At 44.0% G+C, this 27,502-nt stretch overlaps 1 protein-coding gene across 3 annotated transcripts in view; it reads right to left on the bottom strand.

Moving 5' to 3' along the window:
- MEGF11 (multiple EGF like domains 11) overlaps positions 1-27,502 on the bottom strand; it is a 200,126-nt gene that overhangs the window by 104,873 nt on the left and 67,751 nt on the right. For all 3 annotated transcript variants that reach the window (XM_058846658.1, XM_058846659.1, XM_058846660.1), the window contains exon 3: positions 333-579. In XM_058846658.1, coding sequence (XP_058702641.1) covers positions 333-579 — 247 coding nt within the window. The remainder of the gene's footprint in view (positions 1-332; positions 580-27,502) is intronic.

Below are 27,502 nucleotides of genomic sequence, written 5' to 3'. Positions count from 1 at the left end.
AGCCCCAGCTTCTCTGAGCACCCTGTGCCAGGGCCTTGGCACCCTCCCAGGGAACAATTCCTTTCCAAAATCCCATCTATCCCTGCCCTTGGCAGTTTAAAGCCACCACCCTTTGTTCCACCCAAACTCTCCTGAAGGCTCCCTTCAGGGACACAGGTATAGCCGGCAGCAAGAACAGAGATCCCCTTTATTCATTCTCTCTAAAATCCCGTTCCCTGCTTTCTACAGACGCCAGTGTACAACAGGGTGTAAATCCAGCCAATTTCTTCGCGTTAAACGCGGCCGACCCGAATGGGTCCGGGGGATTCTCAGAGCGCTCCCGCTGCACTTACAACACTCCGGTGTACCCGGGCGCGCAGTGGCACTCGCCGGTCTGGTGGTCGCAGGTGGCCCCGTGGTGACACTGGCACTGGAAGTGGCAGCCCTTGCCGTAGGTGCCCGGCTCGCAGAGCTCCTCGCAGCGCCAGCCGCGGAAGCCGTCGGCGCACACGCAGGCTCCAGTGATGGGGTTACAGAGCGCTTCGTTCTGGCACTGGCACCGGTTGCTGCAGTGGGGACCCCAGTGCTCGCTGTCGCAGCCTGCGGACACACACGGAGTTACCCGGGCGGGGACACGGGGCTGCCTCACCCCACAGCCCCGCGTGCACCTCGGCAGGAGCCTTCCAAAGGAGCCCCCGCTCCCAAACTGCACCCCCGACCCGGGTTCAGCATCCGCCCCCTGCCCCAGCTTCAGCATCCGCCCCCAGACCCAGCTTCAGCATCTCCCCCCACATCCAGCTTCAGCATCTCCCCCCACATCCAGCTTCAGCATCTCCCCCCCAGACCCAGCTTCAGCATCTCCCCCCACATCCAGCTTCAGCATCTCCCCCCCAGACCCAGCTTCAGCATCTCCCCCCCAGACCCATCTTTAGGGTGCAAGGACACAACAGCACCACTGTTACACCTAAAGTTGAGGACTTGTTTAACACCTTATTGGATCAGGCCCTAAATCTTTTAATATCCTGTTTCTTAGTGCTTTTAGATTGCTGGAAGGAATGAATTTATAGTGGAATTAGATGCAGAGGGTCACATCCTGCCTGCAGTGCTGCTAATGGGAGGTGGTGTTGCCAAGCAAATCCCGTCGATTTAATAATGTCATCAAATATTGTTTCTTTGTTATGTTCCCATAAGATAACATCCAAGATAATCTAAAGAAAGCTTTCTCCTTGGTGTTGCTTGTTTTCTGATTTACTTATTTATTTATTTACTTTTGTTGTCTGGACTAAATAGATGGAAGGAAAGAAAATAACACTGGAGACAGGATGTCCTGAGGCTGCCCAGGCTCAGGGATGAAGGTATGGAGTGAATATATCAGGTAATTCCTGTGCTAATAACAGCAACACAGAAGGACCCCAAAGCCCCTGGCCACTGATCCGGAGAGGAGGTTCCCTATGGAATGCATTAAGGCACAGGGAGAACCCTTCATGTGACAATCCAGTCTGATCCCTTCTCTTTTGAAGACCATGTGGAGGATGGGAGAGTGAAGTCAGCCTTACAGGAACGGTTTGTCCTGATTTGCTATCGAAACAGCACCTGTACAACACCTCTTTGAGCCGCCTGCACTCAACAGAGCTCGAGCAAACACCTGAAGTCAAGGTTTCCTCAGCAAAAAAGTCAGCAGGAAAACAAGGATTTCTTCTGCAGCCCTACCCACACTAAGCAGCCTTTCACCATAGCTGTGGAAAGGATGAAGAAAACCCTCATCCTGTCCAGAACAGAGCTCTGGGAAGGACAGAGTTACTGATCGCTTTCCAGGTACAGCTGGCTGTGCTCAGAGCTGCTTTCAATTTCACCACCAACCCTCCTGCGAGTGGAGTAAATCCCACTGCCAGGCAGGAGAGGAGAGTGGAATCCCAGCAACAGGGCTGTCTTCACAAACTCTTTTATTTGCAAACATGGAAACTAATCCCAGGTGACACGCGCTGCTTTGCAGCCCTGGATCTGTTTCCAGGATTAGCAAGGTAAATGTAAAGCTCTCTTAAGCCTGGTGCTTTTGTCCTAGAAATTGCATAGCCCTTTCCCTCCACAGTACTTGGCTATAAACCCACACTGGAAAACTGCCTCTATCCATTAATTTTGGCAATATTTTTATTTATTATCCTTCATTTTGAGGAGGAGGATACTCATTGATCAGTGTGAGGACACCCAGCAGAAAAAGAAAACAGCTCTTAGTTAATTTGCACTGCTGATTACCAGTTTACAAATTTGTGTTTCTTGAGCAAGTGTTAAAAGCCAAAATAAACCTCCAGAAGACAATTCCAAGGTCTCCAAAAGATCTGTAGGGTGTTAGAGGATGCAGGTGCAGAGGTTTCATGTCCTGCAGGGAGCACAGCACACCATCTACCCCTGTGCATGATCCCACTCATGCCTCACCCCAGATCGTTTATTGTTTTGCCTCACTTCCCCCACAGCTGTAAACAGGGATGCTAGCTCCTCTCTAACACCACTGGGAGCCAAGAAAACAAAATCTTACTCTTTATAAGACTTAAATTATTACTGAGAATCTGTGGGAAGAGATGATCTATCTTTATTTCACATAGACACTTGCTAAGGCTGAGTGAGCCTTCTGGGGCAGGGAGCAAAGCTGCTGGAGCTGCTGGAGTTCCCCAGCAATTTCCATTCCAGAAACACTGATTTGTTTTCTGCACAACTTGAACACCAAGGGATGCAGTTCTGCATCTCCATAAAGGGCACAAATCTGAGCCACACAAGGACAGCTGAAGTCCCTCAGCACAGGAAAGTGGAGTTCAGGGATCAAGCTGCATCCTGAGTGCTCTGGGGATTGATTCCTGCCTTCCCACACCTCACATCAGAGCCCTGACTGCAGACTGTGGCTTGTTCTGAGCTGATACAGCTCCAGTTGCAATTAATTTTCCTAATATGAATAAATAACATTCATTAGAAGATATGATTCTATCCTTGCTCTTTCATGTCTCAGGTGGGTGCTCCAAGCATCCAATTTGTCTGCTGGGTTTGTGTTTTTCACTTTGAAAGAAAGTGAAGGAAAAAGAAAATAATTTGTAGGAAGGGAAAATCATTTCCCATCATTAGTTCGAGCATCTTGTTTCAGCTGTACCGTGCCTGCCCCAAACACAGCTCCTTTTCTGTAAGTCCATCCTGCTTGAACACTTATTTACAATTAGTATTTGGTCATATGCTTGCTTTCTCCTTGTGGCAAATTTCACCTCCCAGTCTCACCAAAGGGAATTGAGTGAAATTTGTTAGCAATGTGTCAGTGTAAAATATGGATAATGAAAGTTCATCCTCACCTCATTTTACCTCACATGAAAATAAGATCTTTGCTGCTCAAAGTTTATCAGTTCCTGTTGTTTTTTTTTCCCTTTTCCTCTAAGTCCCATATTGCAGGGACTTCAATGACTCCAATGACTGTGGAGTCAGTTCATTGGAACATGATGTGATATTTATATAATTATACAGTGATAACTCCCAGATCTGCACTGTGGGCACTTCTGTACCTTTACCAAGGTACATACAGGGATGATAAGCTAAAATCCAAGCACTTATTTGTACAGTTAACTCCACTGAGCTCAGCAGGCTCCAGTAGGGGAGCAGGGATCTTAGCAGGGATCCAGTAGCTCCTGGTAAAAATTATAAAACAGAAGAAACAAAAGACTTCAGCAACCAAAAGGTATTTTTTTCTCTATACATCAGTGTGGCAAATCCTGGCTGGTGTGTGACAGTGACTGCAGGTCTTGGGACAGAGAGCAGAGCCACGGGATCCTGCTGCACTTTGGGATCATCAGCAAGTTCTCCCATGGGCAAGGAGAGACCACTTTAAACCTCAGTCCCAGCCTAGCACAGTCTGATCCTGCTCTTGTTGATTGCCTCAGTGTGTTACTGTAATAGAGATAAATAATAACAGCAACATCGTGTGAACAGAGAGCTGATTAAAGCTCACACGAGCGCTCCGCTGTAAATGCAGATGCCATTAAAAATGTCAAAATGATACAGAGACTTTAACCAGACCATCAATAAGGAAAGCAACCTGAGAGAGGTGATGTCAGGGAGGTACAAATGCTTTCCTTAGCTGCATGTGGGGATGTCAATACCATGAGGGATGAGTCTGAAACAGCCCCTGTTCTCCAGGGAGATGCTGCATTGACGGGAGCTGCCATATTTCAGGTACATTCCCTGGCAAACGTGCTAACTTGCTCACTTTTTCACCTTTGGAAATATGGCTGGAGATGAACTGTCACCAGTAAAAATGAATGTGGCTCTGTAAGGGATGAGGCTGGGTGCCTAAGCACAGTCACTCTGGTGTGCTCTGGTGGCAGGAGAGGGATTCTCCCCTCCATGGAGACTGCTCAAAGCAGCACCAAGGGTTTTCCTCCTCTTGCCAACCCCACTCCCACACTGAAATCTCCATTCCTTCCTGAAGTGAGGGCTAATTCCTGCAGGCTCTGCAAACAGAATCATAAAATCCTAGAATCCTTAAGGCTGGAAAAGACCTCCAAGTCCAACTTTCAGCTGAACAACCCTGTGCCTACTAAACTATATCATGAAGTGCCACATCTGCTTGTTTTTGAACCCTTCCAGGGATGGTGACTCCAACACTTCCCTGGGGAGCCTGTTCCAGTGCTTAACCACTCCTGCAGTGAAGAAATGTTTCTGCTGTGGTGGTGCATGGCATCCTGTTAGCAGTTGTGTCCTGGTGAATACACACTGAGGATGCCTGGGAAGTGCTGCTTGGCTCCCCAGGGGCTGATTATCCCTGCAGGAATGATCAGGGAATTGCTGTGTTCCAGGCCCATAGAGACACCCAGTGCAGCAGCACAAGTCAGCCACAGTGAAGCAAACACAGGGGTTTGGAAAGGTAACAGATCAATAGAAGGACTCCCAAGGAAGGGGTGAAATTTATGGAGTGACTTATCCCAATGAGACAGAGTTGAAACATTATTCCAGAGCTTTTCCATCACTGCAAACACACTCTTAATATGAAAACAGCATCTTCTGTCACAACAGCACCATAACTGTGGTCTCAAGGTCTGAGTTTATTCTGCTCTCATCAGCATCATCCTCCCTGATGGTCCCCTTGGCTCTTTTGTAGCCGGGGACCAGTTCAGTATTGCAGGTCTGCAGTCAGTGGGATGTTCACAAACATCCTGCACAAGGCACAGCTGGAAAAAACCCAGGCTGATTTCCTTGGCTCAAGGACTCAGGACCATATTGGGTTGATGGGGAACTTCAATTAATTCACACTTTAAAGAAGATTTTCACAAATTTGCTAAAGCACAGAATGTGTTCATATTCAATAATCAATATTCTGGAGTATTTCCAAATTCTGTTTGTAATGTTTAAATGAGACACAAGCCCTTAAAGATGCAAACAGGAAATAAAATTAACTTATTAAATGTAAGAGGATACGGTTTAAGAGAGATTATTTTAGAATTTACTTTGAAATTAGGACTAGAGTCTCCTCTTAATGTAACTGTACTGCTGTAAAATGATTCTATGGATACAAATTGAGGTGGAAAATGGACTTAACTCTGGGTGCTTTTATTTGTTTTTTGGTCTAATTCAGTTTTGGAATCAGATGGTTGACCCAGCTAATGCAAAGCAGGCAAAGAAACAGCAAAAGGTAAAACATACCTGAATGGAATGAAGGAAAATTAAAATAATCAATGAGGGTTTTATTCCCTGTACTTTATTCAGCAGGAGAATTACAGCCCTGTGTTGAGCTGTGTCTGCTCCCTGCACAAACATGAGTCCTTTTGGGACAGTTCAACACCTTTGCAAACAGAAGCCAAGCAATATATTTGGTACAAGGTCCATGAAGAGGGAATTCCCTACAATGACCCTTCCCAGCACTTTGTGCTGGCTCTGAGCAGCGCTGAGCCCCTCAAGTGACACCAACACACTGCTAAAGGCATGAGCCAGGTCACTGACAAATCACCTGCTGATCTGCTTGATTCTAACCCAAAAAACCTCTGTCTCATAAGACTGGTCACCCTTGGAACGTCTAACACATGTTAATAACACTCAAAATAACCCCCATTTTCTGAAGTGCCCTTCAAAAATGTTCTTCCAAATGCTTAGAGACCAGCACTGTAATTCCCTGATTTCTCCAGCTGGGACTCCTTCCACTCCACTGTCCCACACCCAGGGGTGTGCTCAGGTGTCCCCACTGAAAATTCACCTCTACTCAATCAAACTATAAAAAATGCAATTTGCAGGCACTCAGTGCCACCCCTGGATAACTCATTACCTGCCTGCTTCAAAAATTCCAATTGTATTAAAAGCAATCTGAAATCAAAGACTTCAGGGCCTTAGCAGGACTCCTCTTCCAATTTTTCCTGGGAGCAGCCATGTGCCACTGGCTGTTTAATCTCTGTGCAGTGAGTGGCCCATGGGGAGGGTGACAGCTCTGTGCTCTCAGACCATCACCCACATGTCAGGGCTTTGCTCTGACACTGCTCATGAACCACCTGAACATCAGCCTGATGACACTCTTGAAGAGATTTTTCTAATTCTTCATTTGCTTTCGTTTGTTTCTCCAAATCAAACAGGGAGCATCCCATGTAAATAAGACATTTGACTTATGGAGTTGGTGTCACAAAAATAAAATGTCAGATCAAAGGTTGGAAGGACAGCAGTAATTCAGTACTTGAGCCTATGAATTATGATATTTTCTTTAATTATGTGAGCACAGAGTGCCCTGGTACTTGCTGACTTCTGAGCTTGTAGCTTTGCAGCCTTAAGGTTCCCAAACTTGGATTCCTTTTATCTCCAAAGCCAGACTTTCAGTCACAGCTCACACAATTATAATGAAGAAAATGCCAGTCTCAGTGTTTACAACTCTAAGACTGCCCAGAGAATGTATTTTGCATATGTAAATATGCATTTGTGTATCTACCCAAAAGGAAAACCCCTGGGGTTAATCTGAGGCTGGCAGGACTTAGTCTCATCCTCCCGGTTTATGGATCAGTCTTTATCAGGTAGAAATGGAAAGTTGGGAAGGGAACATCAGCTGATTTTCCCAAAATGAATAAATTATTACTCACAGGAGGCAATCAATCTCATTTTGTGCTTAGGGTTTGGGGTTTTTTTTACCTTTCTGAAGGACAGGAGAACAGATTTTCATCCTTCAAGAAAGATTTTGCTGATTCTCCCTGAAGTTCCTGCTCTGAATCAGGTATGGAACATGTGGCTGATTTGGGCCCTGATTTAATCTTGGATGATGATCTCATTAGTCACTGACTCTCCAACATGTGGTACCTAACTCAGGCTCAGCACTTTAGAGACCCTGCAGTTTATTTAGTACCCTCTGAGGAAACATTTCCTTTCCAAAGTAATTCTTGTTTAAAGAACATTCCTATGGTATTCTGTGGAATGCTTACAACAGTTACCTAGCTGGAGGTTTGTCTTTTGGATAAATGGAAACAAAATCTCTCCAAGTCAAAGAAAAGTTAAGTGTCTGGATGTCAGCCTCATCAAATCCTGTAATGAACTCAATATATTTTGGAAGCAGCAAAAAAGAAGAAACAACTTCTACTCCTGACAGATATCGAAGTGTGGCGCTTACAGAATTTCTACTACAAGCTATTTTGACAGACGCTTCAAAAGAAGTGAAAATTAGAACATTAAAAAAACCTGAGAATATTTCCTATTTCTTTTTGTAGAAATTACTGCTCTGTTTAATGAGCCTTTAACTCTACTGACACTCTGGATCTTACAAGGAGTTTAAAATCATGAAACGCTTCATAAGGGAGCGACAACATTCTATACAACTCTGGCAGCTTGTCTTCTCATTATAATTTTTGTGGAGAAGATGCTGCATTCTTTAAAATGTTTTTTTTTAGTGTCATATTAATGGGAGGCAAAGTCTGTTCTTTAATTAGAATTTTACTGTGGTGAATTAAAAAATACATGGGCAGAGTATCAAGAGTCTAATAAAACTAAATGAAGATACTATCTTTCCTCTGTATGAAACCCAGCAGTCTTTGCTCTGGCAAAACTTCCATCAATACTTCATTATTATTGTCTAGGACAGGCTTGTAATAATAATATCTGCAAGTAACTTACTTCCAAATTCAGTCTTCCAACTGGGTAAAACATTCTCTCTCTCAACATCTGTAATGGACTTTAGATGTTTTCATTGACTAGGTAATGAAACTTTCTGGTAATGCCCCTGCATAGAAGTAAAATCAGTTTTGCCTGCAAGAAGGTGTAGAAATACACTGGATATGCCTAAAACACTGCAGGACAGGGAGAGGGAGGAATGCAGCTTTCAGGAAATCAGTGTTGGAGGTGCTCAGGGGTGGTGGCTGCAGAGCTGCTCAGAGAGGCCTCTGTCCCCGGAGATTGGGAGCTGTTGACACAACGGCGGTGCCTGGTGTGAAAGAGCCACATGCAAAACCCACACGGGCTTCTTCCTACTCTAAATCATCTAAATAAACAACCAAGGCAGTTGTGGGAGCTGTTCAGTAATTCCTGCTGACTTTGATGCAGTTTGGAGCAGACCCACAGGGCCACTGGGAGCTGCAGGAGGCTGCCCACGCTGGCTGCCCTTCAGTCACATCCTCCCCCAGCTCCTGTGGCTGGGCAGGACAACTTCATCCTTCACCTGGGGAATCCAGCATGTGGAAATCAACCTGATCCAAGCCCTGGAGTCACCTTTCCACCCTGTGTGACTGCAGAGGATCGAGCAGGACCAACCCTGCTTGGCCAAGCTCTGGAGATGCTTTCAGCTCCTTGTTTTTCACAGCGCATAAACCCGGCCCTGCCGAAGGTCACCCTGCTGATGTTTTGCCAGATAGGCAATATCTCTTTATTTGCAGTTAAAACAGTGCTTAAAGGAGAAAAGCTTCTTCTCACTACAACAAGAAGATGTTCCTTCTCCTTGTCCTTCCCACTCAGGGATGTGTCCCTTCTCTTGCTGCTGCTGAGCAAAGGGAGCAGAATTGAGATCTGGATTTGCTGATCAGGACTGGCTGAGCAGTGGGGAAAATTAAGACATGGATATGGAAGAAATGCTGTATCCACTTCACAGCTTCAAATTGTACCATAAAGTTTCCCCTTCAAGGGGATGGATAAGCATATCCATCATGTATCCATCCATCCATCCTTCATGCATAACAGAACTCGCAGCCCTGACTCATCTGTCATTTTTAAGACGGTCAATAAGCAATTTATTTTATTGTATTGATATTGAAACATGAAGTAAACACTGTGGATTGTGGTATTTGCTTTTATTTCCAACAGTGTAGCTGGAAAGTAAAAAGAACCACTTAACTCTCTTTGCTACAATTCCCCCCTAATGACTAATCATAGAATCCTGGAATGGTTTGGAAGGGACTTTAAAGAACTTGTTCCACCCCCTGCCATGGGCAGGAAAAACTTCCATTATCCAGATTTCCACAAGCCCTGTCCAACCTGGCCTTGGGCACTCCCAGGGATCCAGGGACAGCCCCAGCTGCTCTGGGCACCCTGTGCCAGGGCCTTGTCACCCTCCCAGGGCAGAATTCCTTCCATTTAAGCAATATCTCTCCTCTTTCAGTTTAAAACATCCCCCTTGTCCTATCACTGGGTCACCTGTGCATTGCTCTTCAGCCACACAATATCAGCTTAAAGGATGTTCTGCCCCAGCAACTGAATCTAGGAAAAATCTTACCTTTTCTAGTGTGAATTCTGTTACTTACAGATATTCAGAGAGAATTAGAGCAGCAGAAAGCCCAATGGCCTTTGAAAAAGGGGTATTTTTTATATCTAAAACAGTTCAAAGGCTTGCAAAAAGCTGTGTGCAGGTATCCACATCAGCTACTTGCTGTTCTCTTTTCTTCTGGGCATACTTGAACCTTCACATGGCTCTTTAATGTTACCTAATGTCTTCAAGATATCTTAAATACACTGCTGTCTTTCTCTTATAAACCATTAATAGTAATGTCCCTTTCAGGCACAGAAAAAGAAACAGTTTTGTAAAAAAGTCTTGCCCTGTGTGACCCAGTAAAAACTGGAACGTTCACTCATTGAAACACATTGTGAGACTCAGCACAGTCCCTGCAAAGCCTTTCTGATATTTACCAACAGAAAATAGCAAGTCTGAAACTCCTGGTGGAAAAAAAAAAGCAAAAATACTGAAATAGTAGAATATTACACTCTCTTTTCACATCACTTAGGCACGGAGATGTGGGATGTGCTTTTAATAAAGAGATAATCATGAGGCAGACAAACAAATACCAGGAGCCAAAGCCTGTGTGTCCCTGGGTGTGCTGGGAAAGGCAAGAGGACACAGAGCCCAGCATCAGGAGAGGTTAATGCCACAAAAACTCCAGTGTCCCTAGAGCAGCTCCTTAGACTGCACCAATGCTGCAGTTCTCCTGCACCACTTCTTTAGGATGCAAATGCTGAGAGAGCAGAGCAGCCTCAGCAAGTAAAGCAGCAGCCCTGAGTGCTGAGCAGAACATTCACACACCTCTGCCTGGGTCCCTACAGCTTCCCCTGCCCACCAGTGGAGCTTGGGTTTCCTTCTGGAGAGCCAGGCAGGAGGAGAAAGTCTTGTCTCATAAATTATTGAGATTGGATGTCTAAACCTTGATATTTTATTTTGACTTCCCAACATGTTCCAATGTTGTTCACAGAAGCGTAAATTAATGCCAATTTCTAAAGCAGAAGTTGCTCTAAACTGGGAAGTGAAACTTTTTTGTTATGATGTTAAAAACAGATAATTCTTAAACTGTTTTACATTCTGAAAAACAGGCTGATCAAAACTGTTCATGCTCACAATCAGTTACGGGTGTACTGAGCTGAAATGTTTTGACAAAATCCCAGCCATATGGAAGCCGGTGCTTTTGGATCAGTTTCCCCATTGTGGATTCCTGCATTAAGCCATCAAGTGTCAGGTAGGCAGAAACACTAAATCATCACTCCACATGTTTTTCCCTCATTGTTTACAAACAACCTGTTTGTGCTGCTGCATTATCCATGGGTCAGCCACACAGAAATCAGGAAAATCCACACAGCAGCTCCACTTCCAGGCTCGGGGTGTCAGCTCCTAGAGGTGCAGCTGCAGTCTGAGGAATTGTGCAACACCTTCACCTCTGGATTAATTTAATTTCTCTCTTTTTTAGTGACAACTCCCACTGACAAGGCAAAACAAAACAGACACATGTGACTTCCTGGCTGGATGGCAGAACGGGATTTTGCTGGAAGAGAGCACAGCACCTGTGCATTAAAGGTTTTAAATGCCAGACTCTTCAGATCTCTGTGTTCTCCTACTGGCAGCAGAGATAAACCTTAAAAAATCACAGGGAAAAAGAGGTTCACTGATGAGACCATCACCTAAATTGTCCCTGGCCACGCTGCACGGAGCCATCAGCAGCCTCAGGCTGACCCCAGTGCCCTTTGCAGCCAGGGAACTTCTTGCCATCATCTGTAATCATCTCTGATAAGGGCTGGCCTCCGTGGGTTAAGTGAGTGCCATCTGGAAAATGACAGATTCCACAACTTGGCTGTTTCCTTGGCTAAGAAAGGTGCCCTGCTCCCTGCAGAACATCTGAGCAGAGCCAACACCAAACCCCCTAAATATTAAATAATCGATGAGCAGGAGGCACGAGCCCAGAGCAGGAACCCCCCAGGGAAATGCTGGATACTCCTGATGCCTGTGAGGATGGTGACTGTTGGGAGGTGGTGATTTAGGAATGCTGCTGACACACATGCACAAATCTGATGACACAGGAAATTAGCATCCGTTCTTCTCCCCCTGCTTCAGAAGAATTTACTAAATATAGCTCACTCTTTAAATATTAAGGATATCTGCAGAATGTTGTTGTTTTTGAAAGGGTTCTTTCCTGACTGGATTTTCCTCATCAGGCTTAGTAATCAAGTTGTTTTATTTGGAATGGATAATTATTAGTTGAGTGATTAATTATTCAGAGTACATTACTAAATAAAATTCAAAGTATTCTGGTGTAATAAAAAAAGTGACAATATGCAACTATTTGGGTTCTAAACTGTGCAATAAGATCAGAACACGTAGGGTCTGTAGCTATGGAAATGTGGCTTTGCACATTTAACAGAATTGCCTCCATCACCAGAGTCCCAAGCAAACACTGATCAATTCTCAGGGTCCATCTATGAGCTGGAAACATTATTTAATCACCATTTCATAGAAGGGAAACTGAGACAGTCAAATTCCATTAAACTACAAAACTCCCCAGAAAGGAAGTGATAGCACTGAGATAGGACAGCTCCAAGATCTAAAGTGTAAATTTATGCTATAAGTACCTTATAGTATATTTTTTCACTACATTTATAATCCTGTGCTGAATTAAACAGATGAAAAATGACTCTTTACTGTATACAGAGATTAATTCATAAAGTATTTTTCTATTTCTCATCAACAGCAGTGTTTAAAAAGTGGAAAGTTGGTACAAAGAGCATTCCTGGGATGCAAACTGCAGTGGGATGTGGCTGGTGCAGGATTGAACATCCTGGGGAAGGGACCCAGCCCCTCCATCCTGCTCAGCCAGTGCAGGGATGCTGAGTGACTCTTCCTGGGATTTTCCCTCCTGGTTTTCCAGGTCCCAGCTCCACCACTCTCTTTAAGGAAATCTGGGATTCTCAGGTTTGCTTCCATCCCCATTAACCCTGACAATGTTTCTTACAGACCTGTGCTGATCTTCTCCCTCACTTGGTCTCTAACAAATCAAACCCAAGTTACACAACATTTGCTGCAAAATTTTCCATGGACTGTGCTGGGACCTGGGAGGTTTTGTTTCCCTGCTGATTGCCAGGGTTGCACAACTGGAATTTCTGCAAGGCAAGGAATCCAAAAGGCATTAAAACTCCACAGACAGAGGCTGCTGGAGCTTCTTCAAGTATTTGTTAATTAAAATTGTTACAAGTAAATGAATTAAGTTCATATTGTACCAGAAGGACTTGCCCTTATAGAGACCTCACAGCCAGCAAATGTAAATTCTTTATTGTACTGCAATTCCCATCTATGCAGACTCCTCTGTTTGGCACATCCTTAATTTCTGTCAAACTAAAAGAATTCTAACATTTTCTGTCAGGGAGCTGGTGTTAAACTTGAAGAAGGCTTAAAAAAACCTCTACTGTTGACTCATTTCACTCAATCCTAGGCAGATCTGAGAGAAGGAAGATTGAAAGCAACATTATAAGCCCAAGAATTATCCTCAACTCTTGAAAGGCACACAGAAAATTAAACTGGGGGATCAGGATCAAGGTAGTGGAAATTATTGGGTCTGTGCACTTAAAAGCTGAAGAAGGTGACTTCCCACTGAGACTTGAGGACACAGGTGCACATAATTCTAAAAATCTGCATTTTTAACCTTTTAAATTTGCTAGAAAAGCAAGGAAGTTGTTGAGAAATTGCAGTAAACACAGCAATTCAATCAGCTCCTTCCAGAATCTCTCTCACAACTTTGTGATTCCTGATCCCAGCAGGTCAGTGGATCACGGAATGACTCCTTGGTAGCAGCAGAATGGAGCTGGAATCAACACAGCAGCACCTTCTTAGTATAAACTGCATAAAAAATCTGCATAACTGCATAAAAGATCTCTTCATTCCCAGCTGTGGTGGCTCAATGGTCAATGTTGAAAGCCATGTCCTGTTCCCTGCTCCTTCCTAGGAATGCAAGAGGAGCTGTGGAAAGAGCTAAAGCCAATTTTCTAACAGCAGGCTGGGAAAAGATTCAATTTTTCCAACTTTGCTATCAGTTTCTGTGCATTTTTAAAAGCAGGGCTCTACAGTCAACAATTTACAGGTGTTAACAGTATTTTTTTCAAGTTTTTAAGCATGTCAGAGGTGAACACTGATTTCTAGGTGTTACTTTTCCTTGAATCAGCCAAAAGACTTCAGGCTTATTCTTAGACCCATGGACTTAAAAATAATTATAACCTCATAATGCAAATACTGTGAATTTCATTAAAAATCAAAACACCACTTGACTGCCAAGAAACAACAAGCACTTTTATGCATAAGCTGACTAATTCCATCTTCAAAGCTTCTGAAAAAACAGTAATTGTAGCTCATCATGGCTACACCTTGAGATATAACCTTGCACTTGCTCCTGCCTGCCCTGCAGTTTCTGAGGAACCACTGATGGCTGTTTACATCTCACTTATGGCAATGGGACCCGTGGTGGAGCAGGGCCACATCAGTGACATGTGACAAATGCTGCAACAAAGATTTATAAAGCAGAACCTCTAATTACAGCCCAGATCCACAGCCCACTGAAAGGAAAGCAAAAGACACCGCTCGTTTTCCCAGTGTAGCCTTATAACCTGATTTATCCTCAGATTTGTCCTGGCAACAGAGTGTCAAGCTGCTGCCCACAAAATACTGCCAGGTGGAATCTTAGCAAAAAAAGATTTGAAGCTGTCGATCCAAGTCCTTGTTTTCTCAAGTCTCAATTACAGGGCCATTTTCCTTGTGGGAGCTCTTTATTACTTCCCATTGGGAGCACAACTCACCCCGAGCGTAGCTGCCAGAATTCCCCTCTCAGGTTCTGACTGCTCGAGTACATCCACCTTATTTTACACAATTTACACAAGTGCTGTAAAGTTCTTTATTGATGCCCAGGTTTTACAGCTTAATTTTAAGGTACTCAACAGTTGTGCTCAGATATAGTGGATGGATCCTCCTGCTTCCATATGTTCTCCATTGTCAGAGAGGTCCAAACTGGCAGCTTGCTGAGCCCGCCTGAGACATGGCCATAAGTCTTTGGAATTGGGACTTTTAACAACTCTGCTTTTCCTGATTCTTGTGCAAACCACTCAATCTGTCCTGGCTTTTAAACTACAGACGTTTTTATTTGCTTTTACTTTTGACTGGTCTTAGAAATACATGTCAATGAAATACTGTTATTGTAAAACACCTTAAAAAATGGGTTTAGGTCTAGAAAAGCTGTATGAATGAGATCATAAACTCCTGGAATGGTTTGGGTTGGAAGGGAGCTTGAAGATCCCATTCCATGCCCTGCCATGGCAGGGACACCTCCCACTGTCCCAGGCTGCTCCAAGACCTTTCCAGCCTGGCCTTGAGGACTTCCAGGGATCCAAGGGCAGCCCCAGCTACTCTGGGCACCCTGTGCCAGGGCCTTGGCACCCTCCCAGGGAACAATTCCTGCCCAATATCCCACCTATCCCTGCCCTCTGGCACTGGGAAGCCATTCCCCCTTGTCCTGTCTCTCCATGCCTTCGTCCCAAGTCCCTCTCCAGCTCTCCTGGAGCCCCTTTAAGCCCTGGCAGGGCTGAACAACACAATCCCAGTTTATCACCAGTGATTACTAAAAGAACATTACATTAACCAGCACCAGCAGGAACCAGTCCCACATTTATCCAAACCAGTTGTTCTTTCTGCCCTCACATCTTTCATAGGTGTGAAAGCTCAGAGAAAATACTTGGCTGTAGGTGAGCAAAACCCAGGAGTATGAATACCCAAAGTAATCCTGCACTTTTCAGCTTTCATGTGTGCAAAAAGAACGGGGGGAAGAAAACAAGGCATGGAAAGCTTTAGACAGAAAAAGGGAAATTATTAAGAGTAGGAGGAAACAAAGAGAAAGATTAAGTAGAAAAATAACACAGATAAGTTAAAAGAAGGAAAAAAAAAAACCCAACTACATAAAATCCAGAGAAAACAGAAAGATTTTTTCCTGGAAAATAAAGAGGTGAATGAAAGACCACATGAAATGCTGCTGTCCCTGCCTTAGTGTCCCACATAATGTGTCCCTGAAAATAATGAAGGTCACCAGCATGTTATAGGAAGTAGCCAGCACTGAGAAGCCCATTAGAACCAGCACAGAAATGATCAATTTGTTTATCCTTGTTATCTGCAAACAGAAAACAGCGTGGGAAGGGGATGAGTTCATCTTGCTCCCCAAGGCTTTCGTTCCCCAGCTGTTTCCCCTCCCCAGTGCCACGCACATGACTCCTGCTTTTTACTCCTGGATAGGCAGGGAATAATGAGTAACTGTAATAAAATAAATAGCTGCTTCTTGCACACATGACATCTCCTGTCTGATTTCCTGGGAGCTGCATTAGCAGGGTTTATAAGTCAATTGTTAAAACTCAGGACAGCATTAAAAAACTGACAAATGCCACTTGGTCACGTCCCTGTTGTCACAGTTATTGAGGCCTCTGGAGAGAGTGTCAAAGAAATAAAGCAAATTTCTTTTTTTGCTTAATTTGTGTCAATTGATTTCCTATTTTTAATTAATAATTCTAATTATGATGCAGCAAATTTACCCAACAGACACAACTGGTTTAATCAGCATGTATTGATTGTAACAGTAGAATTATCCCAGCGTTCCTGACACCATTGATTTTCTGTTGTGGGACTGTAAGAAAACAGCAGCTGGACAGACTCTGGTGTCAGCTCACGGTGCTGATGATCCCTGAGCTATGAATTGGTGCTCCTGACCCAACAAATAAAAACACAGACATTATCTACTGCTTCAGCACCCCAGAGGAGGAATCTGGTGATTAAGGTATGGCACAAATAAGGGGTTTAGTCATAGCAGTAGCAGCAGGAACGTGAAGGTGGGACACGCTGATTTGAGGCAAAAAGGCAGCAGTCAGAAAAGTCCTTGTAAAACTGAGCTAAATCATTTGGTATAAGTTCCCAATTTGTCCTCATTTTGGACAGCCCAAAACATCACTTTAAGCACATACTTAAATATCCAGGATAAAGCCTTTAGGATATTTTTGAGCCTGAGTCTCGCATTTTTTGGAGAATCACAGAATTGGAGAATGGCTTGGGTTGGAAGGGACATTAAAGATTATCCCATTCCATCCCCTCCATGGGCAGGGACACCTTCCCCTATCCCAGGGTGCTCCCAGCCCCATCCTTGGGCACTTCCAGGGATCCAGGGGCAGCCACAGCTTCTCTGGGAAACTGTGCCAGGACCTTGCCACCCTCCCAGGGAATCATTTCCTCCTAATATTTAATCCCAATCTCCTCTCAGTTTGAATTTCCAGTCTTGTTTCAGTTTTTTCCCCTGGTTTTTCTCCATAGCTCCCCTCTGAGGGTGCTCCCAGAGGCTGCAGGGTGTCCAGGCCATCAACACCTGGTACAGCCTGGGCTCTCAAACATCACTGCTGTCCCCAGCTTCTCCAGAAGCAGAGCACTGGGCTGAGAAAATAACAGGAATTTACAGAGAAGGCACAGTGTGACCTAAACCATTGTTTAGCCCTTTTGCTGAAGTCATTGAGATTTCTGCAATTTTCTGCTCATCAAGTTCCAGATTCTGCAGAAATTACATTAAAAGCCCCTTGGAGCAGCACAGAGAATTTTGGTCCATTTGCAATTTGAACACTCCAACTTTGAAAGCGTACAAAGACTTTGCAGGAAAAGGTGGGTTTGAACTGACCCTCTGGAACCAAAATGTTCCCAGGTTTGGAAGGAAAAGTGAGGAGATCTGAAGGCTGGGCCAAACCAGCACGGAGGGGAGAAGAAAAACCAAGGTGGATGTTTCTGCCTCAGTCTGGGACATGCCACCATTCCCAGAGGGAACAGAGGGCAGAGCATTCCTTTAACTGAGCTGGGAATGGAAGCAGCCTCTGGGAGAGGTGTGAAAGGGAAAGTCTGATTTGTTTCCTTGCAGAGTTAATCACAGTGCAGCAGAAGATAATTCCCCAAGTTTCCCCTCATTTGGTTTTCCACAATAGCTGACAATATGAGCACATTTAGCAGAAAAGCTGCTGTGGTGGAGGGGAAATCACGAGTAATAGAAAAATTATAATTTTTCCTGAAGCTGTTAATTCATATTAAACATTTTCAGTTCTGCTTACTCAAACTATAATGTGTCAGGAATAAACATGTGATTATACTAGTTAGCTTTTTGGCTAAAATATTTGGAACAGTAAAATTGATAGATAATTACAGTAACAATTATTTGTTCCCTGCCAAACCTGCACTAAGGCATGTCTGCCTGCAGACTTATGCCTTTTTAAGCACAAAAAGATAAGCAGTACACATCATACACTTTGAATAATGAAAAAGATATCCTATGGCCAGCGTTTCAGAAGTGGAAACAGACTGTGGTTTGATTCAAACCATATCTATTTATGTAAAATGGGATTTTAATTGGAGCTACTTAGCCCCGTGATACAAAGGAGGCAATAAAAAATGATTGATGCACTCGGGTAATTATTGTTATAGCACCTTGCAAACTACAACAAAAAAACTTTCATGTACATAATGGCTGTTTAAATTTTAATAACATACAGAACTGCTTGTCAGTAGGCAAAATATTAATGCTACATTTTGAACAATATTTATATTTAAATACAAACAATATTTAACTGAAAAATCAGAATACGTGAGAAATGCTGGATGGGTTTGTTTAAGTGATGAATAGATTTCTTTTAGAAACATATGGAAGAAAGTAAAACATGCATTAACTAGTTATTTTTCACACTGGGGACATCCAAAGATGATACAGCACAAACTCTCTGTCTCCCAAAGTGTGCAGGGAGGCGGTGAGTGTGATGGTGCAGATATATCTGCTCTCCTAAGAGTCACTGTTGCTGCTTCTCCATTTCTACCTAACAGCAAAGGTTAAGAGAGCAAACCCAGTTTCTGTTCATTATTATACAGCATGAATAGCAATATAAATTCTTAATAATTGTTATACCTAGGGGGGAAGTAAAGCAATTCTGCTCATTTAAATGAAATGAAAGCTGAGTGCTCCAGCCATCCTTTCCCTCTCCAGCCATGGAACACTGCCCCAGCAGGACGTGAGGCTGCTCCTGCTCTCTCCATCACGGCCACATCAGACTTGCTGGAATACTGAACAGCCAACAAGGCTCAGAGAGGCTCTCACAGAGCACAGGACTCGAGCAGTGCAGACACCAAGAGTCCTGTTAGAGAAAAGTCTCCTGCAGATACAAAAACTGCAGCAAAGTCTGTCTATGCAATCAACTCATGTGTCATTTGTCAGGGAAGGAAGGTCTACGTTAGCCTGAAAAAAAATGCCAAGAAGCTGCTTATAAGAGAAGAGGGTATTGAATAACAGACCAAAGCAATCAAGACCTTCTCTGGTTATAATCTCATTTGTGCATTGACAGTGTTTCAGTCAATAGCCTGTCATGCACTAGCCAAGAGTTGTATTGCAAAAATGTTTGGGCCATCATCTCAAATTTCATAGCTGGTGCCCTACAAGGTCAGAGAGTGGAATCATTACTCTTAATAGGGTGAGTGATCAAGCCATAAATCCAGCAAAATCAAATTTTACTTTGGTGTTTCCTATAAAGAAAAATAATAAAACTTTCAAAACATTAAATTTTTATATATAATCATTTCAAGCAACCAGATCCCATTGCATCAAGAAAATCAGAGGCCTCTGCATATAAAGCATGATCTCACTTTCACTGGCATCAGTCACAAGTTCTCACTCTCTCTTTCAGAGGAGTAGGGGATAATCACAGAATCACAAATGGTTTGGGTTGGAAGGGAGCTTGAAGATCATCCCATTCCACCCCTGCTATGGCAGGGACACCTTTCACTATCCCAGGTTGCTCCAAATCCCATCCAGCCTGGCCTTGGGCACTTCCAGAGATCCAGGGACAGTCACAGCTTCTCTGGGCACCCTGTGCCAGGGCCCTCCCAGGGAACAATTCCCTTCCTAACACCCGACCTAAATATCTCTCATTTTTAGTTTAAAACTAGTCTCCATTGTCCTATCACCATCTATCAGTGTAAAAAGTGACTTTCCCTCTTTTTTACAACCCTCTTTAAAGCTTCAGTGAGGTCTCCCCAGAACTTTCTCCCCTTCAGGCTGAAGGGGAACAGTCAGGTTTGGAAGGGGATATTTCATAATTCTGTGCAGTTTTGGATGCAGATTGTCACATTCTGGAAGCTCCTATTGGACCAAGCAAATGCAAAGCAGAGCAGGGAGCTTGGCACATCCCCCCCACTCCAGCAGCTGCAGTTCCATCCCTGCAGTGGGAGCTTTCCTGCAAATAAACACCTCCATGGAAGCGGGGTCAGCCCACAGGATCAGTCACTCTGTCACTCCAAAGATTTCTGTTGTTTCCTGAGCCTCTCAGTGAACCTGACTCAAGTTCAAAAGCCCAAACGAGCCCCTCAGACTCACATTTGGTTTGGTTTGTATTGTGGAGCCCTGTGGAATGAAGGGGAGAGTGGTGCTGTTGACTACGGACAGGAGCAGTTGGTTTAAACCTCGACAGCATCACTGCACTGCTCATTTTTGTATCGCATTGCAGCTTCAGAATATAATTGAACTGTTTGGCTTTTGAGTGCCTTTTCATTGGAAATGCAATATTAATGAACCCTACTGAGCTTCCCCAAACAATAACAGGGATATGAATAAAAAATTACCCCTAACTGTCCTGATTCTACATGAACCTTCCTAACCCAGCTATATTTAACACCAAAAAAAGGGGGGAAATATCCAAAGTAAAAGACATTAACGAACTGTGAAACATAGATCAAGGGCATTTTGCTTAAATCCCTGATTTGATCAGTTCAAGATATGTCCCTCTCATATACCAGTAATCACCTGGATACAGGGTTTAGCAACTAACTCTAATTATAGAGATGTTGAGCGGTGATTTTTTTTAAACTGAGAGTTAAGCTGAGAAGAGCTTCTTGACTAGAAGCCAGTGTGCTCAATCAATTAAATTATCATAAGAGAAGAAGAATCAGACCAAGGGGGAATGCGGATGTGGATGTGAGGCTGATCATTAGCACAACTGAACTGTCACCTCGGTGTAGGCTGGAATGTGGCCATACCAGGAGATTGATGGATGAATTTTGCTCAGCAGAGAACAGCCCACAGTGAATTGCTGATAAGATCTGAAAATAAATCTTACGATATTACAAGGCAAGGTGGAACTGCAGCCCCTGCAGCCTTGCTGTGGCTCACAGGCTGAGCAGCTCCTGCTCCCAGGGGCCTTTCCTGGGCTCAAGGAGGTTCTTCTCCCCATGTTATAGGATGTTGTACCCATGAGGTGTCACACAGCAGCTCATTAACACTGGAAGTGGATCAGCTTAGAAAGATTTGGATGGGTTTGTGTGACCCAAAGATGCAGATTTTCCCCAGAACTCCTGTTTTCCTCAATGACCATTTCATGTCTGCCTATTAGAGGAAGGAGAGACTGACTGGAACCACAGCAATCCAAATCCAAAAGGCAATGTGGGATGGAGGGGGTGTAAGGATGAAGCTGTCTGGCAGGTTGATTTCTGGGTTCATGGAGGTATTATTGACCTGCAGAGTACCTGTGAAGAGGGGAGAGATGTCAGACAGCTCACTGAGAAAGGTTTCTTTGCTGTGTTCAGCTATTTTAGTCCTTACTGTTCAGGGAACTTTGCTTTAAGCTTCTTCAGTAGAAGGAGAGACAAAGACTGATCTTGCCATTTAGAGTCAAACCCTAAACAGACAGTGGGAAATTCACAGTGAATTCATTAGGTGCCCACAGAGTCCTCAGAAAGAGGAGACCTGAGCTGCTGTCACGATCCCCTGGCTTGCAAGCTACAGCAATGTGACTCTGGAATCAGAAATCAGGGTATAAATCATGAGAAGCTGCGAACTTCCTTCATTCCTCACTTAGGAAGTTTGTGCTGTAAGAGATGTGAGGCTCATTCCTGTCACACCTCCAAGGGAATGGCTTTACAAATGATTATAAATATCATTATTTAACTCCTGTGGGAGCTCAAAGACTCCCAGATCTGCACTATTCTGAAAAGGTATGAGTTGTGTGTGAGACTCGAAATGTCTGGGTTTGATACTTCACTGCAAGTAGATGTTTTTGGAATACAATGTTCAAATATAGAGACTTTATTCCCAAAATTGCATCCTAGATAAGATTCACACTGCCTGGTTTCTGTCTGCCTTGGACAAAGTTCCCACATCCCCCTTAATAGTCCAGAGCACTCTAATTAAGACTGTGGGTAGTGAGTTGCCTTTTTATAGCATGTGAAGTCCATAAAGCAAAGCCATTTCTACAGCTGCCCTCTAAACCTCACACCCCTTTAAGGGCATAGTGAGATCTCTCCCAAAGCTTTGAAATATTCCTGTTCCAAGGGTTTTTAGTGTCAGTGACAGATGGCCAACTGAGCACAAGGAAGAGCAGCTCTTAACTTATCCACCAAGTTTGAGCTGGCACAAGGAGTATAAAAAATCCTCATAGTTACGTGTCTCCCTGAAGGACGAAGGTCTCCATTCCTCAGTGTCCTTAAGCCACAGGGAAAGGGAAGGGTTTTTGGCAAGCAGGGCTGCAAAACCCAGTATAAACCTCACTAAATAAATCAAAATCTTCCCACCGACCTAAGATGACTCCCTGTTAAAACCGAAACACTGAACTGAATTCAGATACATGGAAATGAGGCATCAATTCTTTTTATTTCTGGAAATAATCCAAGCTCCCTTCTGCACTTCTGGGGTCTTCAAGCACTTGAGGCTCCTCTCATGCTGCCCTCTCACCTCTGAGATACCTCATCAGCAGAAAAGGGATCGCATTTGCTCTTCCTCGCTTCTCTGCTCAGAGATGGGCTGTGCCGCAGCAGCAGAGGCTCTTGGCAGCGGGGAGGCAGCAGGTGTGCGGAGTGCTGCTCTCATCATCCCTCCTCCTGCCTCCTCAGCCTCATTAGCTCCAGCTCCTGCGGGAAAACTCCCGGGGAACGGGGCAGGGTCAGCCAGGACTGCCCCCAGAACTCCTTCGGTGTCACCCAGGGCTCATCCCAGCAGGAGGCAGAGGAGGGAGGGAGCGCTGGACTCCAGGGACATGGAATTTCCAGTTTACCTCGGGGGCAGAAAATCACCTGGCCCAAGGACAAAGCTCCTGCTTCCTTGGATCCTCTGCTTGGCAAACTCTGTCATCTCCTGCCTGACATGCAGATCTTCCAGTTCCCAGAGCCTTCACTGCCTACAAAAACAAGCGCAGCTCCTTGCAGGGAATAAGAGAATCCCAGAAATTAAAGAAAGGTTTGGGCTGGAAAGGACAGAATGGTTTGTGTTCACAGGGACCTTAAACACTGTCTCATTCCAACCCCCTGCCATGGGCAGGGATGTCAATAATATGGAGATAAATTTCAACCTTCCTCTAGGAATGCTAAAATAATTTGTCAGCTGGTTTAGATGGCTCCGTGTGAACATTCTGTGCCCATCAGCACTCACCACTCTGCCAGTTCTTCTGTCATTCACAAACTTTTGCTGCAGTGATTCCATATTTACTCCTAGATCAGTAATGTAAATATTGATAGGAGTAAGTGGAATAGCAGAAACCCACCAGATATACATTTGATGCTTATTCCACATTGACAGCTGCTTTTTGAGATCTGTCATTTAGTTTTTATTAAATTATTAATGCATGTTGTTGATAATTGTATAGTGCTGATTTTTTAATCAGAATATCCTTCAGCACTGAATCAAACATGTCACAAAAATTCATTTTATTTGCGCAGCTACTCTAATAGGACTTGCAGCTAAATCTATGATCTCATCGCAGAATGAAATCAGGTTTGTGTAGAACAAACTATTTCTTGTGAAATGCTAAACTTTATTCTTTTGATTTTTCATTGACTGAATCCAAACAGCACCATAACTTACTGATTTTCCTCCTGAAGTGAACGATGTCTTTTCCAAAATCTGCACAGGATTGTGAAAACATTCAAGTTTCTCTTTGGTTTTTCTTAAAAGACATTTTATAGAATTTTCTTAAAGAGATTTTTGAGAACTTGCAACTGAGGCACCCAGAAGAGCGACTTGGCTGCGGGGCTGGCACAGCAGGAAAGCCCAGGGGGAGGAAGGAATATCTGAGTCATCCTCAAAATTCCCTTTTCCAGGTCTCCAGCACAAATCAGAGAGCAGCAGGGAATTGTTCCCAGGCTGCTCCAGCGCAGGCAGAGATTGATTTCAAGCTGCAGGATGTTCCAGAGGCCTCGTGCTCTGCACAGGGCAGCTCAGGAGGGACAGGGACTCCCCTCTGCTCCCAGGGCAGGGATTTTGGATGTCTTGGATCCCGGTTGGATACTGAGCACGAGCAGCAAAGCAGCTTTGGCTTCTCTCCCCTGCTCCCCTCACTCTTACCCTGCTCACAAAGGAATATGATTAAGATGTGAGTTGTTTAGATCCATTTTTAATATCTCCTGATCAAAAGTGGAAGCTTAAGGAGCATGTAAGGAATGACTTTGATATTAAAGAGAGAGAAAGAAGAACAAATAGTTTAATTTGCTTCTTGTCTTTCTTGGCTTGAGAATTTGAAGCAGATGTTCATATGCGAACACAAAAAACCCATATTCCATCCAAGTCTGGGCACAAATTGCCTGGTTCAGAGGGAAGATGTCTGGAGAGGGATACATCAGGGTGCTGCCTGCTGGGAGGGGTGCAGGGATGGCACAGGCAACGACCCCTGTGAATGGTCTGAATTGCAGGACCAAAAAATGAGGGAAGAAATCCTTAAAATGAAATAAAATACTTGCAGTAAGCCCTCCTCATAAAACAAGTGTAAGTGTGTTATTGCAGTGTATCCTTGGATCTGAAAACTGGGAAAAATGCAGATTGAGTATTACAGCAAGGTTTTAATGGAGATCTTCAGAGACAAAGAAGGAAGCAATGGTAAAAGAAAGGGGCTGATTTCTGCATCTTGAACTGATGAGAGCATGGGGTGGCATATATGAAACCTCTGATTAGTCATAAATAGGGGAAACAGACTCTCCACATCATCCAAATTCTAAAGGGCTGCAATGTCAGATTTTCAAGAGGGTTTTGATTCATTTTGGTCTGTGCATGTAATGAGGAATGAGAGTTAAATCGTAGAAGCCATAACCAGGCACAGGAGAGGATCCAATCAGCATGGAATCAAACAGGGGGTGTGGGATGTGTCACAGATCACTTAAATCCATCACCTGAGACAAATGGCCCAATGCAGCAGCTACCACCAACCTTCCACCTAGCCCAGGAAGAAGCTCTCCAGCACAACTCCCTGCTCTCCAGGCTGACTCCAAAACTCAGAAGAGACAACCTCAGCATTGCCAGGAAGAGAAGGGATGTGGACACAGGCACAGGCAGAGAACTTTCCAAGGGTAATCCTGGCCCATCCCCTTTAACATGGAACCCTCACAGATGGGCATTATCACTGATTCCTGTGTTTCCTATGGACTCATGATGTTTAAAATGCTTTTTAGATATTTAATCTCCACCTCCTTTACAAGAACCTCGGGAATACCCCCAGCAGTTCACGATGAAGATGGGAGAGGAAGGGGATGAGTATTAACGAAGAAAAAGGCTTCATAAATCTGGTTATAAATCAGGGATATTTGATCCCACAGCAAGACAGTTCTTGAGCTCTTACCATTTAAAGCCAGATCCAGAATGTGCAGGCACAAGTTCCACATGTACATAGAGGCATTCCAGTGGATTTATGGAGACATTGCCAGTTATTTCTCTGGAAGCCAAAATGTGTCACAGGAACTTCTGTACCTCACAGGCTCCAAGCACAACTCATGTCCTCCCCCTTGGAGAGATCTAGTCACAGCATTTGCCTTCACCACCATGTTGTGTTTTAGGCAAAATACTCTTCCATTTTTGCTTCTATGTGTTCTGCATGTTCAGGTTTTATGTAGGAAAATAAAACATTTCAGAATGTCTCTCTGTGCTTAGATTTGTATTGGTAGCACGGTGTTTACCTTTAACTGAACATAAGCTGAGTGCAAAATCTGGCCCTTCATACAATGGGATAATTTTGGCACTGGGCCCAGACGAGAACAAAAAACCAATTGTCTGAATTTAATCAGTAGGTGTTACTTGGCAGTGCAAGAAGTCTTTATGCAGGTATTTATTTGTCCCAGCAATAACAAGAATATTGGAATTTATATCCAGGAGATAAGCGAGTACCTTGTCACTCAAGCACAACTAACAAGGGAATTGCTATTTGGTGCAGACATGTAAATGCCAAATGCTTAGTCTGGTTATTATTGTAAATTCCATTTTTACAACCTCTTGTTTTTAAAATGGTCTCTTAATTGATTTTTAATTATATTTTTCAATGACATTTAACTACACGTGCTTTGTAAATAAACCCACACACATCCCAAAATACATTAAAGGAGCAAACACCAACACAGTCGAGGTTCTCTTTTCCCTGAGCTCTGAGTGCTCTCAGTAGATGTTTTGCATAAGGAAATGAGATCAAAGTGCTTCTGGGTAGAAGTGGATGCAGTTCTACTGTAGGCAGCTGATGCCAGAAGATTTGGTCCTCAGAGTGTTACTGATACACAACAGAATGAAGGGGATGAAGCAGAAAATGAGCCAGAACATCCAATCCTGTGCCCTGTGACTTACCCAAGCTGAAATGTGGCCAGGACATATTGACCTAGGGCTGGTTTAATGTAAAACTCTCTGAGGTTTTTAGTGATCAGAAGAAGCTTTAACATCTCTTTGACCTCAGAATATCATATTAAGGGAGAAGCAGAAGGAGTCTCGTGTCTCCAGTGGGTGTTTTGGAGGTGCCAAATAGCCCAGGTGAGCACCAGGCAGGCCTGTGGTACAACGTGCAGCATTAAAGGACATGGAACTATAAATTGCATCCATCCAGCTGCCTAAAGCACAGGTTTGGGAGGAATTCAAAAAATCCAACCCAGTTAACTCAAACACTGCATAAAACTACTCAAATCACGTGAGTTTCTGCCTCAGCACTGCTCAGGTTTGGGGTCCAGAGGATTATGTGCCATTCAAGAGAGAAACCATGCCCAGGGCCAGCCTGGAAGCAGCTCCCTCAGATCCCACCACCCTACATGAGCCATTGGATTTGTAGGAAACCACTCACTGTTGTAGCTGCTGCTCCCACCAGTCTCTGCCGAAGAGGTGCTGGACTCCCCCAGCCCATCAGAGGTGGCCAAATCTTATGGAAAATCAAAATAATAACTTGAAAATACCACTTCCCATGCATTCCTGAAAACACTGTATAACCTTGATGAAGTCAGCAGGATAACAACTGGTGAGGACTTGCCTCTTTTTCACTCAAACTTGCATTTGCTGACAATTCCCACATACCTTTCCTTTGGCCAGGATGTCACATCGCTATTAGCAGGGCTGTAATTTCATTAATGGTCACAAAGAAATGGAAAACACTAGAAAACCAGAATTTGGTATTTATCCAATTCCCAAGCTTAGCAATTATGGCAAAGGCATAGTGCTTTTGTGGGGGGGAAGGATCTGATTCCTTTATGCCGTGGTACTCATAAAACCCACAGGTCTGGGGAATGACTCTATTGATTTTGGGTAAGATTCACTCCTGTGCAGAGATCCAGCACAAGCCAGTATTTCCCATAAATTTTGTTTAAGCCCCATCCTGTGGAATAAAGCAGCACGCAAATCACACATTACTGGGACAAGGATGCTTTGTTCCTAAATATTGCTACTCCTGAGGAGACTACAAAATGCTTTCAGAGACTGTCAGAAATGAGATGTGACTTGCCAAAGGTCACCCAGCAGGGAGCAGAGGAGCTGGGACACATCCA

The sequence above is a fragment of the Poecile atricapillus genome, chromosome 11, assembly GCF_030490865.1.
Source record: "Poecile atricapillus isolate bPoeAtr1 chromosome 11, bPoeAtr1.hap1, whole genome shotgun sequence".
NCBI lineage: Eukaryota > Metazoa > Chordata > Aves > Passeriformes > Paridae > Poecile > Poecile atricapillus.
Note: the sequence above shows the minus strand (reverse complement) of the source record. Positions and strands in the feature narration are given on the sequence as shown.